This window comes from Papilio polytes, unplaced genomic scaffold, assembly GCF_000836215.1.
Source record: "Papilio polytes unplaced genomic scaffold, Ppol_1.0 DF823731.1, whole genome shotgun sequence".
Lineage (NCBI taxonomy): Eukaryota > Metazoa > Arthropoda > Insecta > Lepidoptera > Papilionidae > Papilio > Papilio polytes.
The window spans coordinates 4,642,240-4,663,068 of record NW_013525473.1 but is presented as its reverse complement, the minus strand read 5'-3'; the positions used below and the strand labels follow the sequence as shown (position 1 = coordinate 4,663,068).

Genomic DNA, 20,829 nt, shown 5'->3' with positions numbered 1-20,829 from the left:
GGTGAGTGGAATGTTTGAAAAGGAAGGAATGTAAAATGTCAAATTCTACTCTTTGTAAAAGACATTATGTCATTGTCATAATGACAAAGTCATTTTCATTACTCAAAACAACAAAACATGATTAAACATGAAAATACGTACCAAGATGTTAATTTGGTTTTGTTTTCATATTTTTAAGAAGCCTTTCCCTAATTTATCGAGATTGTAGTATACAATAGTGGAAAATGAATTCTTCAAACTCCTTTATTCAAAATACTAACAGAACTAACCTTACAGGTATAATTTCTTTTAAGATTGTGCATTTTAATGTTTATGATTGTAACTCTTACAAATTGAGAGTACTAAGTAATAAACTGTGTTAAAAGATAAACCATTATCATGTCATATACAGATACATTTTATATAAATTTCAGATTCATCTCTATCAAGGAAGGCAGAATTTTCTGTAAGAATAGTAGTGTGTGATCATTATCTTACAAAGCCAATACCAGGTATTGATGTTATATACTCCGAATTTAGAGGATCGGATATAAAGCAGGTACTTGAAATATTTTTTTTAAAGGTACATAAAATCTCTAAGAGTTATAATTGATTCCATAATCATGATTTCAATATAGCTTATGTATTTAAGCCTTACCCAAATGTAACTTAAAAAGTGTAGTTTTTCTTGACTGTCAGTAATGTTTTTCTGTTACTAGGTGCCAGTGCTAAGAATTTTTGGTCCTACTCCGGAAGGAAGAAAGGCTTGCCTTCATATACATGGTGTATTCCCTTACTTTTACTTACCATGTCCAACACCAAATCCGGAACCACAGTTTTTGTATCAGGTATGATGTTATTAAACTTTATATGACGTTGGTGAAAACACAAATTAATTATCATCATCATCACCCCATCCTTATCCTACTTCCTTAGGGTCAATGCAACAGGTTTTTGCCCTTTCGTTGAATCTACTTCCATTATCTGCCATCACTCCCTTCTTTATCATGTTCATTTCTCGCAATACATCTATCTCATTTTAGCCCTCTACAAATATACTCCTCTACACTCATAACTAAAGTCCTTGTTACATGTGATGTCTCATCTTTTGATATTTAAATTGTTTTGAATATGGTTTAAGTGTTCTACTATTTCCAAACCAATACTACTTATGGTCCTTCAAGAAGCGAGCCTATCATTTCCTCAAAGGCCGGCAACGCATCTGTATTTCCTCTGGTGTTGCGGATGTCCATGGACGTTGTTGACCACCTTGGTGTTCAAGCCGTTCGTTTGCCCCCTTTTATTATAAAAAAAAGTGTATATAATTTTAAATTTTACAGATAGCTGCAAGTTTAGATAAAGCCATAAACATTGCATTGAAGCAAGCAACATCAGCAAACCAACATGTATATAAAATAACTTTGGTTAAAGGATTGTAAGTTGTTTTTTTTTATTTTAGATAGAACTCATATAAGCTAGTAAGTCATGTTTTATTGTATACTTTCAGACCTTTCTATGGATTCCATGACAAGGAGCATTTATATTTAAAGATATTTTTATATAATCCAGGCTTAATTAGACAAGCAGTAGAATTGTGTAGTAATGGAGCTATATTGGGTCAACCTTTACAGCCACATGAATCCCACCTTAACTTCACTTTGCAGTTTTTCATAGATTTTAATCTTTTTGGTATGAGCAATATAGATTTACAAAGTGTTAAATATCGTAGAAACGGTCTATCGCAAAGTAGCAATGATCCTTTAGACGAATTCGATGATAGTCTAAAGCCTGAAAGTATTTGTTATTATGAAGCTGATTGTGTCGCGTCACAGATTATTAACAGACAGAGAATCGGTAAAGCGGAAGGGATAGAAAATCCAGGTTTAGAAGAAGTATGGAATCAAGAAATGGAAAGAAGGAAGCAATTAGATATATCTCTAGCATCAAAAACACTGTCTCAAAATAGAGATGGAACAGATGAAACAGATTCACATTATAAATATCAGAATATGTTTTTAGTAAAACATTCTAATCTGATAGATAAACCGGTTGAAATAGATACAGAGGTGACAAATCAACCTAGAATACATTATCCAGCAGAAATGACTATAGAGGGATCACAACTCTTTAATGCAACTGATGTCAGTACACATTTACCCGAAAATATAAATACTACACTAAAAAATAATAGTGGGAACACAATACTTGATAGCACAGTTGTTGATGAAGATATAGCATTAAATAGCAGTTTTTCCCTACATTACAGTCAAGTATTGTGTAAGTAATTTCCAATCTAATTTTAACTAAATGACCAGCAATTACAGTGTCAGTGGCTGAACGGTTTGAACATTTGACTTGTAATCGCTGTCGATTACTGTCCTGGGCTCGAATCCCGCCATGTTTCCGATTTTTCGAATTTCATGTGTACATAATTTAACCGACGTTTTTACGGTGAAGGCAAACATCGTGAACCTGCACATATCGGCGAAGAAATTCAAATATATGTGTGAAGTCAACCTTGCAAAACTCGCAATGGGCCAGCATGGTTGACTATGGCCTAGTCACCCTAACTTATTGTAAGCTCTAACTCCCTGAGTTGAGATATGTAGGAGGCTGGTGATGATGATGAACCAGCAATTTAATTCAAATGTATTTACAGTGGATAGTGAAGATTTTGAATTGGTGGATATGCTTCAAGATTTGGATGATAAGGCAGTTGATGAAGATAGTATAATGGGTACTCAAGAGAAAGCAGAAGAAATTAACTCTGATACAGAACTTGATAAAGAATATTCACAAGTATTTAATGATGATATTTCTTCTGAACTGCAAAAATGGTATGTGATATAAGGTAATATTTTATTTAATTACACTTATTATTTTGAAACCGAACTTTGACACCTTATAATAAAGAATTTTTTTGATAATTGCAGTGAAAGTGACACTAGAGAAACAAGCCTGTCTTGGAATGATACCTTTTGGGATGGTGCTAATATATCACAATTAGATGGTACATGTGACGACGATCGTAAGTATTATAATTAGTAATGTGAACAAAAGTAGAAAAAAAAACATGATAAACAGACTAATGCCTTGATTTTAATATTGTTTTAGATGTTAAAAAAGTAAGAAAAAGAAAGATGAGATCATTCAAACTCGGTCTATCAAGGCCAAAAAGTAAAAAGTCCACTGAAACAGATGGAAATGAAAAATTAAACGAAAATCTCGGTACTGAAACAATTCAAACAGAACAAGAAAATATTGTATCTGAAAATTCAGAAAGTAGAGAAACCAAAATTACGACTACGACAAATTCTCTACAAATGTCTATAGACGTTTTAGATGTAAGTTTAAATAACGAGAAACCTGAAGAAAAAATTAGCACAAATATATCTGTTACTGAATTAGTAAAAATGCAATCTGATAGTATTAATAAACCAGAAAAATGTTTTAAATTAGAACCAGCTATTGTGTATGATAAGGAGAAGAAATTTGAACCTATCGCTGGACCTTCAAAACCCGTAACAAATAAAAAGAAAATTATTATACCTGATAATTCTATAAATGATTCTTTCGAATCATCACCAGAAGAAAGCAAGGGTATCACTAGTTTTTATGATACATCAAAATTTATTGATACGTCTTTGGAAATTGACGCTAGCTTTTCTGAAGACATTCCAAATAGTCTCACGAATTTTGAACAGAATCCTACAAACATTGAAATTTATGGAACTAAAATTAAGCAAGAAATTGAAGAATCATACAATATAAGTGATAAAAAAATTATAATAACACCTAAAATTAAACCACCTACTACTAATGATGTTATGTCAACATGTCAAAAGTATTCCATTCCAGAAAATCTTAATTTGAAACCATTTTTCTCGAACCATAAAGATGTAGGTGATAAAATAGAAATAGGTCAAATGGTCATAAAATTACAGAGTCTTCAAGCTCGAGATATGAATCCTTTTGAAAAAGTATTAAACACAACTAGTATAGAAGAATGGAGACAATTGTTATTTCTGCAACAGACAAATGAAATGCCTAATGACATATCAAAACCAGAAATACTAAAATCTTTATTAGCGGGGAACAAACAGTACATTTTGGAACCAATTAAAAAACCTCCTACAACTATCGATGTTATAAACTGGATGAAACAAGATAAAGAAATAACTACAGAAGTTAATTTAGATTGTAAAGAAATAAGTAGAAATATAGATGAATTGGAATCATCACAAGTTATAGGTTTAAATGAAGATGAAATAAACAGTAGCCTTAGCTTAGAAAGTACAGATAAAGTAAGTATAATAAACCTTTTTTATTTAAGTACTAGCTGTTCGCGTGCGACTTCATCCGCGTAAACTTGAGAAAATGTTATTTTATTGTTTACATGTGTCAAATAATCAATTGCAAATGTCAAAATACCAATTACCTTACTACGGCTAGTTTGCTTTCTTGATGTTGGCAGTAACTTATGATCTCTTTCTACATTAGGGTTTTTATCCAAAATATTAAATCCCTATGTTTAATAGCGTGAAAATATATAGCCTAAAGCATGACGTAAGTGTGGGGTTTTTTTATTACAAAAAGAGTTATTCAAAAATATGCTATAATTGCTGACACCTTAGTCAACAAAGAAGTGTGTGTTTACGCTTTATTATAATAGTATAGATTTAGTACTTTTTTATTTTAATTTTTTATAGGATAAAACAAAAATATCTAATAGTCTACAAGTGATGCACTCTGATGGTTCATTTCTTTGTTTTGGGACAGAAAATCAAAGCGAAAATATTTCTGACACCCCAGCATTGGAGGTATGTTATCTTATTATTTTAATTCTGCTAAAAAAGTAATTTTTTGGATTATGTTATTCCTAGCTTTTGCCGGATATTTCATCCATGAGGAATTAAAAAAAAACTTAATATGCAGTCTGTGTTCTTGCGTGCTGAATTTCATCGTGGTTTATTTCTGTTTTTACTTTTTAGGTTGATTTCCTTACACTAATGCTAGTAGAAGTGCATACATCAGTACGTCTAGATTTGAACCCTGATCCTTCAATCGATCCTATCCAAGCCATATTTATTACTGTTAAAAATGACTGTCCATCAAAACACTATCTACAAAATGAGATGACAGAAATTCTCGTCATAGATTCGCTTCCACCTCCTAAACTGTTAAATAGATGTGTTTTTAATTCAAAAGTGACTTACGTAGATAATGAGATCAAATGTATAGAAAAATTGATACAATTAGTAAAAGAAAACGATCCAGATATTCTATGCGGATATGATATTGAAATGAGTTCTTGGGGTTACATTATAGAGAGGGCTCAAAACTTGGGCATTGAGGTTATAATGGAAATTTCTAGAATAACCGAGAAACATCGACAGAAGCGATGGAGGAATGATGAAAGCGAACTGGAAGGGAGGGTGATTGGAAGAATTACGTTCAATGTTTGGCGTTTATTTCGACATGAATTGGCATTATCAAGTTATAGTTTTGAGAATTGTATGTACATTATTCTAAATGAGAGAGTACCAACGTATAGTTATGCACAATTATCTGAATGGTGGAGCGACGAGTCGAGGATTTTCAGATGGATTCCCGTTGAATATTACCTGACTAAACTGTCCGGGACAGTTCGGATGTTGGAGAAACTAGATATGATAAGTGAGTATTATTATTCATTTTAAGTAACATATTGGCCTGTATAGTTTTCACTTGAATTTCAGTTGCATTAGATGTAAAAAAATACCAAAAGTTGAAATTGTTATTACGCATTCATCTTAATTCCTTACACAATATATTAAGAGGCTCCCTGACTGTGGTATGCTTCCATTTAGACCAGTCTTTCCCAAAGTGGTTTACCCAAAATTTTTCCCTTGTGAACGCTTTGCCCTTGAGTGGGGTTTTAGGGGCGCTGTTGGTTATTGCTAATTTTGAACAAAAATTTTTCTCAATATTGTAAAGCTGTAGTATTATTGCTTCGTCCATTAAGAAGTCTAGTTTAAACTATAGATTTAATTAAACTGATATGTTATTGAGGTTTACTAAAAATGGGGGTGAAACAAAAAAACTAATGTTAAAAGGCGTTAGTAGAAAGAAGTGGCGCCGACCCTACGGGAGTAGGATGAGGAGGATGATGGTTAGTGGAATAAATTTGAAATGTAGCAAATAAGTTGGGTACGTGTTTAGACCGTACATCAGAGCTGGCGCGGCTATTCGGTCTACAGTGGTGGGAGGTGCTGTCCCGCGGCTCCCAGTTCCGCGTGGAGTCGCTGATGCTGCGCGCGGCTCGCCCTCTCAACCTGGTCGCGCTGTCCCCGACTGTGCGCCAGCGAGCCGCCATGCGGGCGCCAGAATGTCTGCCCCTTATATTTGAACCAGGTTCGTTTAATTCAGAACTTTTAACGTCTCACTTTATTTATTTATGTATTTAATACTTTTGTACAAATAATACCACAGAAAGGTGGAGTTAAGTTATTGCTAAGTTTGCGCAAGGGCGGCCTTATCGCTAAGAGCGATCTCTTTCAGGCAACCCTCACTTTAATTTAGTATATTTGTCTTATTCTTCTGTAAAAAATTGTTTTTCATTTTTTACTATTATTCTTGATATCGCTTGTGTACTTTTTGCTTATGACTGCTATATATCGTTTTGTAAATTTTACTGTTTTTTGTTAGTAAGAACAGGACTTACTCGAATTACTTCTTGAGTAAATTGAAACACTTTATAAATTTGGATCTAATTGAAATCCTATAAAATAAACGTGCAGTTTCTTTTACACGTAATTTTATATCTTAAAATCTCGTGTAGATGAAATATTAATAATTTTCACAGAATCCCGTTTCTACTCAGACCCGGTTATTGTGTTGGATTTTCAAAGTCTATACCCGTCTATGATGATTGCTTACAACTACTGTTTCTCTACTTGCATCGGCCGCGTGCAAAATATAAATGGGTAAGTCTATCAACATAATTATTCTAATACTATGTTTAATGACATAAATGTGAAAGTTTAGATTGATGGATGTTTGTTAAAGTTTGCTGCCTAAACTGCTGAACGGATCTTGGTGAAATTAGTCACGGATATAGAGCATACTCTGGAAGAACACATAGGCTACTTACTTTTTTGATTTCACCCGGACGGAGTCGCGGGGCAAAGCTAATAATGACATTAAACAAAACCAAACATTTTTAATGAATTCTAGCGACGCTCCATACGAATTCGGCGCGTGGCGTTTACGTATACCAAAATCAAAGTTGGACACTCTAGTGGGTAACGGTCTGGTGCATTGGTCGCCTGTAGGCGTGGGCTTCATCAAGTGTTCAGTGCGCCGCGGCGTGCTGCCCGCGCTGCTCCGGAGGATCCTCGCGGCGCGCCAAGCTGTCAAGAACAACATGAAACTGCAAACAGATGACGCAGTCAAAAAGGCAATGCATTCAAGACAATTAGGTAAAACTATAATACATTCCGAATTGCAGTCAAAATTTTATTTCCTATCCACTTAAGGTACAGCTGTCTCTATAAGAACTCGTTTATACGACGGAATAAAGCAAAGTAACATTTTATCGCAAGTAAAATAGAACTTTATACTATTGAGACAAGGTTTAATTTTATTTTAAGATTTCTTGTCTGTCTTTAAGATTTCTTTTTTAAAAGAAAAGGTACAAAGTAAATTAAACCTTCTCTTAATCGCATAAAGATCAATTTTGTATGTGATGTATCAACTCAGATCTTTGTACTCAGGTCTTTGTACGAACCCTAAGAGTTGAGCTGCATTGTGAGCTACAAGTTGCATTTTACTTAATTGTCCTCTATTTTATAACTGAAACTGAACATTATTGTTTGTTTCAGGGTTAAAACTAATAGCCAATGTTACATACGGTTATACCGCGGCTAACTTCAGCGGCCGCATGCCGTGTGTGGAGGTCGGCGACAGTGTCGTCGCTAAAGGAAGGGAAACACTCGAGAGAGCTATCAAACTCGTTAATAATAATACTACGTGGAATGCAAAGGTAAGGCTACTTAAGTAACAGTACTTAACATTGGTAGAGCCCGCTTTAACATCTTCGCACTAATAGATCGGCTCGCCCCCAGCAATACCACGCTCACACGTGAAGTGGGAGAAATTCCGTGTTTCGTCTGAAGAGTGTGTGCCGGAGACCCAACTAAGGAAAATGGACTAACCATTTTCCTTCCCCCTTCTTATAAGAAAAGAATGGGAAGGGAACGTGGATTTGATGGTGTAGGAGACGCATAGGAAGGGGAAATATCCTGTTTATGTGTCTCCTCCGTCGATTAAGAGTAGGTAACGCACCCGCTATTGCGAATGTCTATGGGCAGCGGTCGCTTCGCCAGTTTGGCGGGCTTTGGTGGCCGCTTGCTCGTTTGCCACTTTATGTTATAAAAAATTCCATCTTACTAACACTATAAATGCGAAAGTTTAGATGGATAGATGTTGTTAAAGACTATAGCTTAAAGAGTTGGACGGATCTCAATGAAATTTGCTAACGCTGTAGAATACAGTCCTGAAGAAATAGACTACTAGTAAAGTTTTTTTTTTTTTACTTTGACGAATTTAATAAACACTTTAATTATTTTATTACAGGCGATAAATAAAAAGTCTATACTTCTGTACTAATATAATAAAGCGTAAACACACTACTTCGTGTAGTAGGATGTCAGCAATCACAGCATATTTTTGAATACACCCTACACTTACGACCTTTAGGCTACATATTTTTATACTATTAAACTTAGGGGTGAAAAAAACTGAAACACCATCATGTGGGAAAGGGACCATAAAGTACAAGCTTCCAATATTAAATAAGCAAGGTTATTATGGTAACGGTAATTTTGACATTTGCGATTAAGAATTTGACAAATGTAAACAGTATACTAAAGTTGTTATTATTTCATGCGGATGAATCCGCACGGGAACAACTAGTAGCATATAATTTTAAATAAAAAACATTATTTTACTTTAAGAACAGTAATAAAAGCTTATTTTATTTATTTTACAGGTAATATATGGTGATACGGATTCAATGTTCGTGTTAATTCCCGGCGCGAGCAGACAGCGCGCGTTTCAAATCGGACAGGAGATAGCTGACGCCGTCACCGCCGACAATCCCTCACCAGTCGTATTAAAACTAGAAAAGGTATATTTCATCATCATCATCCACTTGCCCTTATCCCTTACGGAGGGTCGGCACAGTATGTGCTGCTCTTCCATACATCTCTATCAGCCGTCATATCTGAATCCACTCCTTTCTTAAGCATATCCTCTTTCACACAATCCATCCATACTTTCTTTCTTTCTTTTTTTAGAAAAGATATATTTACTCTTACTAATATTATAAATATGAAAATTTATATAAATGGATGTTTGTAGCCTAAACTGCTAAACGCGGCTTGATGTGGAATAGATGTAGAGTATAGTCTGGAAGATGACATTGGCTACTTACATTTTTTTTTACTAGTGACGTGTATTATTTATTATACTAACCTAAATAATTTGTCTGTTCCGGTTAAGTGTAATTTAACTATGAGATATGTACTCGAAAGTATTGTTTAAATACCCGTTTATATTAATTACATTGCAATTTTAAATAACTAATCAACATTTCGTAACGCAATTTTTCTCGTAGATTTTAAATTCCCAAACAAAATAATTTATAATGATTTTTCTAGGTATATCAGCCCTGCATATTACAAACGAAGAAGCGTTACGTGGGCTACATGTACGAGAGCGCGGAACAAGAGAAGCCAGTGTACGAAGCTAAAGGCATAGAGACAGTGCGCAGAGACGGCTGTCCTGCTGGAGTTAAGGTATATTGTGCTTTTTAAAGCAAATAATTGCTTTACGATTAGTTGCAAGTATTTATTTTATTTTTGATTGTCAAATTAACAGTTTGAACGAAATGTAAGGTTCTGTTATATTCTTGTAATAATACGTGTTTATTTCCTTTCTTAATGTGACACACAAAAATCAAATATCACAGTTGTCCGGTCATAGACTAAGGGTGAGTTGCACCATATCGCCGGTTACCGTTAAAGTTAAAATTATTTGTAACAGTAATATTTGGAATAACCTTAAAATTTACTAAGGATGAGTTACATTAACTAACTATAAACCTTAACCAGCACATTCCCGATGGTTACGTCTTCGGATGTTCATGATATTCGCTACACCAGTTTTGCGCTGGTCAAAATGACGTCATATTTGACACTAATCATAACCGCCCGATTATGGGCGGTTATAGTTAGCGTTACGGTTAGTGTCAGTTCGGTAGTGTCAACTGTCACAAGCTCTTATCTTCAAAAGCACAAATAATGGAAAAAGTAATGGAAAAAGAAAATCTCTACTATTATCTTATACGTAATCCAGAAGAATAAAGTCTTGCGTGCTCGGAAATAATGGATTTCCAAGATGGAACTCGAAATTTGGCCAAACATTCAGTTTGGACAAATTTCGAGTGTCTAAGGCCAGAGCAACAGCGCTTGTCCCTTTTCTCTTATTTAAAAAAATGTCCTCCATAAAAGGTCAATTTATAATATGCATTGACAGGACAATTTATAATATGGAAAATAAATAAGATGCATTTATATTTGTATAATTTTATTGCTTCATTATTGCTACATATTTGAGTAGTAAAGTAAATACAGTTTCAATAATGGCCCAAACTAGTTTATTTTCACAAGAGTTTGCCATTTTCTCCATCTTCGTGGGCAAAAAGTTTATTTCACTATAAAATACCATGCGTATGATACATAAATATAATCGGCGAAACATGAATTTCCAAACATTTTAATTTACGTAAATGTCATTCTTGACACCAACTTGACACTTTAGTGACATTCAGGTTTAAATGTTTCCATTGTAAAAACGAAAAACACATAAAACCTCTGTGAGAATATGTTTTTGCACTTGTAACCCTATTATAACTTTTACGATAACCAGCGATTTGATGCAACTCACCCTAAAAATTTTAATTTGGCAAAGATTAAGTAACCCCCAGAGTTTTCTATCCAATAGGTTCGATTTAAAAAAAAAATGAAACGGGAATTATAAAAAACTAGCTTTCGCCCGTGACTTCGTCCGCGTGGAATTAAAATAAAACAAAACTGAATGCCTATGTGTTCTACCAGACTATCCTCTACGTCTAAGCCAAATTTCATCAAAATCCGTTCAGTCGTTTAGGCTACAAACTCTAACAAACAAACATCCATCCATCTAAACTTTCGCATTTATAATATTAGTATGATTATTTGTAAACTTGCAGCTCCTCCAGCAGTGTTTGTGCGAGTTATTCGAGTCAGGCGACATGTCGCGTGTGAAGCGCGTAGTATGCGCGGTGCTGGCGCAGCTGGCCGACGGCTCGCTGCCGCCGCAACAACTGTTCTTCACGCGAGAGTACCACGGACCCGCAGGCTACAAGTCCACTGCCGCCGTACCGCCGAATGAAATCGCCAAGTATGATCATTACAACTTTTAAAAATACAACTTATCCAGCAAAATGCTAAGATTTTTAACAATATTATTTAATGCTCTAAAAGTAGGTAGAAAAATATCTTGGCTTTTTAGAAAAGCACCCACAAGAGTACAAGTTGTCCTACTGACCGCCGATCTTCGAAAATAAAATAGCACTTTAAAAACATCCTAAGATTCGTTATTTATTTATTATTACGGCTAGTAAAGCCGTAGTTTAAAAAATGATAACAAACAAATGTGTAAAATATGTGATGGAAGTATCGGACTTTCTTCTCTTATATGACAGTGACGTCATTTTTACGCTATCTGAACCTCTATCAGCCAGTGGTGGGACAGGTCCTAAAAGTTGTGTAATACTGTAGGCGTCTGCTGAGCCGCGACCCGCGCAGCGTGCCGCGTGCGGGCTGGCGCGTGTCGTGGCTGGTGTGCGCGGGCGCGCCCGGCACCGCGCTGTCCCGGCTGGCGCGCGCGCCGCACGAGCTGCTGCGCCAGCCCGCAGCGCCGCACGTCGCCTACTACGCCACACGAGTGCTGCTGCCTCCGCTGCACCGCTGTCTCTCCTTACTAGGAGTGCACGTCTTCAACTGGTCAGTGTTCAATCATTTGTATTTTGCAAAAATCCGACTCGAAGGACCAGTTTTTTTAGTGAAATGCGAAGTTCATACTTTGCTAATAAAGTTGGTTAGTATCGTAGGGCAGGCCATATATGGAATCACTGGCGCCAGTTATTGTTCACACTATACCAGTCGAATGCAAGTCCAGTTACTAAGGAATCAGCCAAAATTAAGAAGCGACCGCTGCTAGTAGACATCCGCATTTTCAGATGCATTCCTTTAATAGACAGAGATCATAGAAAGGGGATGTTTCCCTTTACACCAACTTTCTTATTTCATCCTTTTCTTGTGGAAAAAGAAGACTAAAGTGAGGCTTTCGGTACGCACGTAGTTGAAACATGGAATTTATCCCAATTTACTTCTGACCTAAAGGCTTTCTCTATCATATGAGGTTGATTTTTTTGTACTATTGTGTTTTCTTAAAACTTAACTGTTACCAGGTGGAAGGAAGTAGGTCAGGGTCGGGAGGTGCAGCTAGAGAGGGCGGCGCACGCGGGCGGTATAACGCGGTACATGTCCCGCGGGCGGTGCGCGGCGTGCGGCGCGCGGGGGGCGCGCTCGCTGTGCGCCGCGTGCGCCGCCCCACGCGCCCTGCCGCCCCTCGCCGCCAGGCTAGCGCGCGCGCACGGACTTCTACACCACTGTTACGATGTGAGTTACAATCAAACTATATAATCACCTTAATACACGGTTGTTTTCCCCCATTTCTTATAAAAAAAAAACTGAGAAAATCTTTGTTAATTGATTCAGAAAATATAAAAAGGAGACATAGTTGACATTTCACTAATGATATTTTTAACACGATGGCTTACGCTATTTGTTAATAGCCTTATTTCAGTATAATTAATTGTATTTAAATTAATTACCAATAGGTTTCGTTAAATGATGATTAATTTATTTTGTAACTTGACAACTGATATAGTACCTTTCAGCGAAAGTACCGGTGAAAGAAATTTGTTCGCTATGCCTCAATCTGCATATTTTTTAAAGTCTATGGTGCGTAATATAAATTTCACAATTATTTCGTTTTGATGTTTTCCTTCACCTTAAATTACTAGACATTATTTTTTTTCTTAAATTAATTTCACAAATTTAATTTTTTATCAGTGGCATACAATTTGAAATTCTAGATATGTGCTAGTTGCACGGGCCACTCTCAGCATCAGAACTGCGAGAATACAGAGTGCCCCGTGCTGTGGCGCAGGATCACCGCTCAACACAAACTACAACAAATACAGGATGTCTTCAACAATCTGCCTCCGCACTTGGCCATGCACAATATAGAGTTTTAATTATAATTTAAGAAAAATCATGTATTATCATATTTATTAATAAAATGCACATTTGTTTTCTTAACACTGAGTTGTCTCTTTATTTTCCCCCTTTCTACGGTAATCCAGAAAAAGTAATTAATTAGTAAATATTGGCATGGTGCTGCATTTATATAATTTTAGACACCTTCATAATTCATATATAGATACATGAAGTATGCACAGTATAACAATGACTCCCAGTGTACTTTATAATATACAGCATTGTACCCCAGAAAAAATAACTAAAATCTTTTTAATAGGTATACAGTAGTAATTTTTTATCAAACTTACCTAATTTGCAGAAAACATTTTTATTATTTTAGACCTTGAATTACTTTGAAATTCAATGTATTTTATTTATTATGCATAAATTAAATCATACAAAGCACATTACAGCAAAAAATAAACCTTCAAAACATAAGTTGAAAATGCCTATAAAAATCGCATTTTTCGCCCACTGTTCGCCAGCTCCTCATTTTAAGATTAATTTTGTAGGTAAGTGTGGATATCAGTTTCCCATACTTACCAATACCACTCTTTCTTTTCTTTTACTAAAGAATACCGTACCATCGTGGAAATATTATGAAGTATGTATCAAGCAGGCATATAGTCACACGTCTTGCAGCCTGTCCATTTATAAAAGTCAGGGTCAGTGCAACCGGGTCAGATAACTTTGTCAATCTATACGTCAGTCAGAAGTTGACAGTTGTCATTTGTCAATGTGAATTTGATCATTGTCCATTTAGATAGTTGCGTATGCGCAAGTGTTGTACTTTCAAGATTTACTTTAACTTATATATCTTTATTATATCTCTTATTTCGAGTTATCGTTTTTGTTATAAAAAAAATAATACTGTCACATAGGTTTTAGTCAATTTTTATCTCCAACTCCATAATATTATCAATATTGACGTCGCGAGTGACGATCAAAACATAAGGAAAACATCGCTTTTAAAATGCTTGCGAATGTGGAACTGCGTAAATTACCAGCGGGCGCTCTCTATGAGGTTATTAACACTTTAGAAACCAATAGTGATTGGAAAAATGTTATGTCAATTATACCAAAGAATCTTGGTAGCTCTGATTTTGAAAAAAAATATACCGAGAAAGATATAAGGTATGTGTAATATTTATGTTTGAAATGGTATGAACCAAATGTTTTAAATAAAATTAATATAATTACAGACATCTTTGTGTATATTATTAATAAAAATACTTAATTTCATAATCTAAAATAAGCTTTCATATTTTTTTATAGACTTATTGAAAATTATTCAAAAATAAGTAACAGGCAATGTGCTGAAATAATGATCGACGAGTGGGGAACTTCAGGACAAATAAGACCAACATTGTCCACATTAAAAGAGATTGTACTGAAGGCAAATATCTTGAAAGCTGCAGATCAAATTGCCGGTCTCCTTCATGGTAAAGTGAAATTACTCATTAAAAAACACCATTTGCTTTAATAAAAACATAAGGTTAAATAGATTAATAAGACCAATGGAAGTATATTAATTGACTATCTGTTTTCAAAACAACATAATAAAAAAATCTACCATGAATTTGCAGTTTGTTTCATAATTAACTTAATTTCCAGAGAACCGACCGCCTCGACCGAGTGATGGTCCTGGAGCAGATATTGAAACAGATGTATCAATCATATTAGAAAATGAACAGATGAATGAAAGATTCAATTCCTTTGATCCAACCAAGAGAATTCAGAATGACACATCTAAAGACAAAAATGTATGCAACATTAGCACTGTGCCGATGAAAACTGAAAATGGAGATATCAGTTATAATATTCCAGCTATAGATATTTTGCGAACGGTAAATATAAACAGTAACTCTACACAAGTCGCGCAATCATCAAGAAATATACCTAATTTAGACTTGATGTTTCCCGAGTCACAACAGCTTAGTGTCAAATCATCTCATAGTGGTACTAAAACAAATTCTGAAAGTGAAAAAGGAACCTCTCTGGAAACTAAACCGAACAGTACAAACTTTTCCTTTCAACAATCATTACCTAATATATCTGATTTACACAGTCATATTGATAAGGAAATATTAGAAGATGATAATTTGATTAATTTTGAGTACAGAGAATTGGAAAACATAACATCACAGTTCTCTGAAACAATAGTAGATGGTCCATATGGTCCTAGTGGAAAAATAGGCAGTGGCGGGTTCGGTGAAGTCTTCTTGGGCTATCATCCTCAATACAGAATACCTCTTGCTGTTAAAAAAATTCATACCCACTTACTGTGGCCAACACACAAACCAAATATGGTGATTGATATGTTCAACACCGAAGTTAAAAATTTGATTCAATTTAGGCATAAAAACATTGTTCCGATACTGGGATTCTCTATGAATGGACCTGTTCCATGTATCATTTGTGAATATGTTGACGGAGGTTCGTTAGAGGAACAGTTGGCTACTAAAAAACTGACAGAAAGACAACGAATTGATATAATGATGGGTACGGCTGAGGGTTTAAAATATTTACACACAAGTGAACATATAATTCCAAATACCAGTACAGCAGGTGACTCCAATACACAAAATGTTGTAAAGAAAAATAATTTTGTTCACCGTGATGTGAAGAGTGCTAACATTCTCCTCACAAAGGATTGTGTCCCTAAGGTAAATCACAAACTACAACTATTAGTGTGAAATAATCACAAAAAAGTTAACACAAACTTTATGTATGTAAAAATTAGCTTTTGCCAGTGACTCTGTCCATGCAAAATTAAAAACAAAATACTTTGCTATGTTCTATGTTTGTGCTTAATTTTATCGAGATTTTTAACGAACCATCTAAATAATCACTGAACATGTATGGACCACTACTTTTTTTCTTTTTGTTCTGAATTTCTTACAATAAACAATGTTTTTCTTTCAGATCTGTGACTTTGGACTTGTTAAACAATATGATTTAACATTTGTCACCACATCCCCAATGGGCACCTCCGCTTACATGGCCCCTGAAGGATTTTATGGCACCATTACTCAGAAAATAGATATTTACAGTTACGGAGTTGTACTTTTAGAACTGCTTACTGGTTTAACTCCCATTGTTACTAACAGTAATAATGATAGAATACACATAAAAGATTTTGTCAAAGAAAGTATCAAAGAAAATGGTGATATTACTAGTATTTTAGATTCAAAAGTTGAAAATTGGACAAAAGCTAAAGAGATATATGAACTTTCTAGATGTTGTTTACAACAAGAAAGGTTCAATAGACCATCTATAGAGGAAATTTGTGATACATTGTCTGATATGAGCAAATAAATATATTTAAATATCGTGAATAGGTGAGTTTGAAATCTAATATCTCACTATTTTATTAGCAAAACAATCAAACTGGTTTTAAAAATGTTATCATTCTAAGATCACAATTCTATAAATGAATTCCTTATTATATAGAAGTGTTATTGTGATAGCTCTAAGCTTTAAATACTCACAAATTATATTTTGTTACACATTTATGAAATAAAAAAACATTTTATGTTACATCAGATTTTATTGCATTTATCCTGTCTATAAAATTCTTACCGATTGTACAATCAATATTTTCTAGATTACTAATAATACTTTTTTTCTCTGCATCATCACACAGTTTTATTAAAGTTACGATTATTTTATGCACCTCAGATATTAAGTGTTCATCTTTACAACAATATAGAACTTTAAAAAGATTGGAAATAATTTTATGTCCTGTAGAAAATTTCCATACACACCAGCAATACTTGATCCATTCTTTTAAAGTCTGAAACAAGGAAAAATTAAGACAAATGGATTAATTAAGGTAAAATTCTAGTTTATTACATTTTTTGTTTATAGACTTTTAAGAAAAAATGTTTGTAGAAATTATTTTAAAACAATAAACAAAAACACACTCGACAAACACTCTTTTTTGTAATTTTCCAAGAAAAGAAATTTACAGTAGAAAATTGGAAACATGTGTATTTTATTTGCGAGTTCATGTGTTAATAAATTATTACTAGCCTTCGTCCGCGACTCCGTCCGCATGATAATAAAAATAAAACAAAACCAAGTAGCCTATGTGTTCTTCCAGACTATCCTCTACATCTATGCCAAATTTCATTGAGAACTGATCAGCAGTCTAGGCTACAAAGTCTAACAAACATCCATCCATTCATCTAAACTTTCACATTTATAATATTACTAGCTGTTGCCCGCGACTTCATCCGCGTGGTATTAGAAAACATGCGAACTATTTAAATAACAAAATGCTATGTATCCCTCGGAAACCAGACATTTCTCGGGGATGAACCTTATCCCATGTGTACTCCAGACTTTGTTTTGTATCTGTGCCAAATTTCAATAAGATATGTTGAACCGTTGCAGAATGATCGAGTAAACATTAAAAAACTAAATTAATGAATCCCATGGGAACCGTAACTATTCCCGGGGTAAAAAGAAGCCTATGTGTTCCTCCAGACTATGCTCTATATCTGTGCCAAATTTCATGGAGATCCATTCAGCCGTTTAGGCTACAAACGCTAACAAACATCCATCCATCTAAACTTTTGCATTTATAATATTAGTAAGAAGTAAGATAGATATAGATATAGATAGACGGAAGATGTTAATACACACCTGTAGTACAATTTCCAATAGCACTTCACTCACAGCTTCATTGCAGCACAAGTCTAAGTTATCAGAAATTATTGCAAAAAATATAATTCTATTGCAACAGTGTATTTTATGAATAGATATTATAGTCCTTATAAACTTTAGACATTCCGCTTTTCTGTATAAATTAGATTCAACAATAAGTTGGTCCAGTACTGCATTATACATTTCATCTAGTTTTACTTTCTGAAAAATCAAATATTAGTTTAACAAATTGCACCTTTATATTACCAAAATAATGATTATTATTTTTCTTACTTAGTAATATATCTTTTTGATGAAAATATTAGATGGTTATTACTCTAAGTGTAAATAAAAATATTTTTTAATAAAACATACCTTACTATTAGCTGGTAGAATATGGTACATAGTTATTAAACACTCAAACAGCAATTTTGTTGCTTCAATATCTTTTTCTGTTGTAAGTTTCTTGAGACTCAAATATACAACTTCAAAATAATTCCCCTTGTCAAATGCATCCTTATTCTGTTCATAAATACATACAATATTTATTAAAAAGTCATTACTTGATAAAAACATAAACCAAACTATTTTGTATCAAGTTATAATGTGTTTGCAAAAAAAATTTTAATGTCCATTCTACAATAGATTTATTTTATTATCTTTGTCATGTAGAAAATCAATACTAAGGTTTAACAAAGATTTTCTCACCATGCACTGCAATATGGAAAGGCAAGACTTTAATCCATTGAGCTTATTCTCTATTATATAATCATCTATCAAGTTCAAAGCTGCTGGAAGTATTCTTGAAGGTCCTACAGTCACATTATATCTCTGAAAATAAAGAACAGAAAAATATATTGAGGATAATAATATATTAGTTGTCATAAATATTGTTACTGACTTACTTTTAGATCTTTAATAAGTGTAAGATATACAGCAATTTGCGCTGGATATTTTTTGAATTCAGCTGGAGACAGCTTCTTATGCAGGTTTTCCAAACATTTGTCGAATATTTCTTGATGGTCGAAATCAGTCTTTTCGGATAATACATTAATAAGACTGAGTTCGTAGAATGTTTGAAAATAGTAATTCAATTTTTCGGAGCATTTCAAACAATTTGCATCGTTCCATGTGGTATTAACTGATAACTCAAAATACAAAATCAATAGTTGCGATATCACCGATTCGGGTTTATTACAGGTCTTGAAATTAACTTCCTCGAGTTGTTTTAGGAGAAAACTAAAGTTTTTATCCAAGTTTTTATTACGAATTCCAAATTCAGGATGGTTTTGGCATTCATCATAGTTCTTGCTAAGTTTTGGTACAAGACACAAATCAATTAATTGCTCTATTTTTCCTATATTATTCATGATTGTTGTGCATTAAATCGTTTGCGTACTTTTGCAATAATTCATTCATTTAATAGTTACAAATTTAATATTAATATAACAACAATATCTATCACAATGACATTAACAGTTTGACATATACCAAAGACAATAATGCTATTAATTTAAAAACAAATCGTAGACAATAGGAGTAAATAAATGCTTACAAACTTTTCAATTTTATTTCAGTTTAACTCTAATAAAATTAAACACACATATTGAGATAGATTAGCATTAAAATGGGTAAATAGTTCTATAATTTACATTCTGCATTATAATTTGTGGCTGAACTGGTGAAAGGAGCATTGTGGAAATGCGATAAAATTAAAAATAAATTGGCCATGACATTGACAGTTGACAGATGAAATTATGTCAAATTACGTAATTCAAACATTTTAACAATTACATTCTAGGTTAATGTTCTCGTAAGCCAAGAAAATGATAAAGTAAATGTAAAATCTTAGCTTTTTTTATACATGCTAAGCAAGTCAACATTTGTAAAGTTGAACTTTCTATTTACAGGTTTGGTATTAAATCGGCTGTTTTAGGTTCAGCAGTGTACTATACTGTTGATAAAGGTGTTTGGAAGGATAGTGAATCGACTCGAGAAATTTATGATGAATTAGAGAAAGGAGTGTCCCCCTATGTTGGTGAATTAAAAAAACAAATACCATTTGAGGTAATTAACAGTGTCGGTTATTGCTTGTTTTTGCCTTTAAGAAAATGTATTTTTCATATTTCATTACGACGTTTTAAAAATCTGTTTAAACTGATTTAATGGATTCATAAACTATGTTTGCTTACAGCTGCCTCCACTCCCATCAAATGATAGAGTGTCATATTTATTCAAATACTACTGGAACTGTGGTGTGAAATCAACATTTCAATTCCTAATTAACCTGCCTACTCATACCACAAATGCATTAACATCTGCATATGATAAAATATCTTCGTCAACAAACTCGTCTGAACCTGAAAGAAGCCAAGAGGGAACAAAATAGTTTAATATAGGATAAAATGTGATTTTGTGAACTAGATTGTTATTTAAACTTGTTAGTCTTACAAGCTATTGATGTTAAGTTGCTGTCCAAGTTGTGACTTAATATCTTACAACATAATAAACAAGTAAAAAGTGAACCTTCTTTATATTGTAGTGTTATTATCACTATGTAATATAGCCATCATCAACCACTTGCCCTGATCCCTTACGGAGGGTCGGCACAGTATGTGCTGCTCTTCCATACATCTCTAACAGCAGTCATATCTGAATCCATCTTTTTTCTTAAGCATATCCTCTTTCACATAATCCATCCATACTTTCTTCAGTCTTATTAATGTAATATAATAATTCTAATAAAAAAGCTAATATTATCACATTCATATGAATACTTCACACCATA

General features: G+C 33.8%; 4 protein-coding genes across 4 annotated transcripts; 3 read left to right on the top strand and 1 right to left on the bottom strand.

Moving 5' to 3' along the window:
• The first annotated feature begins 100 nt into the window (after positions 1 to 100).
• On the top strand, positions 101 to 13,451 carry LOC106103641 (DNA polymerase zeta catalytic subunit). The gene is made up of 20 exons (XM_013283444.1): positions 101 to 276; positions 414 to 538; positions 699 to 827; positions 1,320 to 1,414; positions 1,487 to 2,256; positions 2,639 to 2,816; positions 2,913 to 3,007; positions 3,094 to 4,283; positions 4,689 to 4,799; positions 4,971 to 5,655; positions 6,181 to 6,372; positions 6,824 to 6,944; positions 7,195 to 7,439; positions 7,842 to 8,002; positions 9,011 to 9,148; positions 9,681 to 9,818; positions 11,273 to 11,463; positions 11,844 to 12,068; positions 12,536 to 12,746; positions 13,226 to 13,451. The coding sequence occupies exons 1-20, from the start codon at positions 225 to 227 to the stop codon at positions 13,385 to 13,387; spliced, it is 5,214 nt and encodes a 1,737-aa protein (XP_013138898.1). The 5' UTR covers positions 101 to 224; the 3' UTR covers positions 13,388 to 13,451.
• Positions 13,452 to 14,145: 694 nt separating this feature from the next.
• On the top strand, positions 14,146 to 16,931 carry LOC106103749 (protein kinase APK1A, chloroplastic). Its single transcript, XM_013283603.1, has 4 exons — positions 14,146 to 14,525; positions 14,667 to 14,833; positions 15,006 to 16,057; positions 16,317 to 16,931. Exons 1-4 carry the CDS (start codon positions 14,365 to 14,367, stop codon positions 16,707 to 16,709), a joined length of 1,773 nt encoding a protein of 590 aa, XP_013139057.1. The 5' UTR covers positions 14,146 to 14,364; the 3' UTR covers positions 16,710 to 16,931.
• LOC106103750 lies at positions 16,923 to 19,519 on the bottom strand. Its single transcript, XM_013283604.1, has 5 exons — positions 18,947 to 19,519; positions 18,750 to 18,872; positions 18,417 to 18,563; positions 18,042 to 18,263; positions 16,923 to 17,187 (listed from the first exon to the last, which is right to left on the bottom strand). The coding sequence occupies exons 1-5, from the start codon at positions 19,409 to 19,411 to the stop codon at positions 16,924 to 16,926; spliced, it is 1,221 nt and encodes a 406-aa protein (XP_013139058.1). The 5' UTR covers positions 19,412 to 19,519; the 3' UTR covers position 16,923.
• Positions 19,520 to 19,766: 247 nt separating this feature from the next.
• On the top strand, positions 19,767 to 20,575 carry LOC106103710. The gene is made up of 3 exons (XM_013283543.1): positions 19,767 to 19,875; positions 19,952 to 20,108; positions 20,236 to 20,575. The coding sequence occupies exons 1-3, from the start codon at positions 19,868 to 19,870 to the stop codon at positions 20,428 to 20,430; spliced, it is 360 nt and encodes a 119-aa protein (XP_013138997.1). The 5' UTR covers positions 19,767 to 19,867; the 3' UTR covers positions 20,431 to 20,575.
• Positions 20,576 to 20,829: the final 254 nt, after the last annotated feature.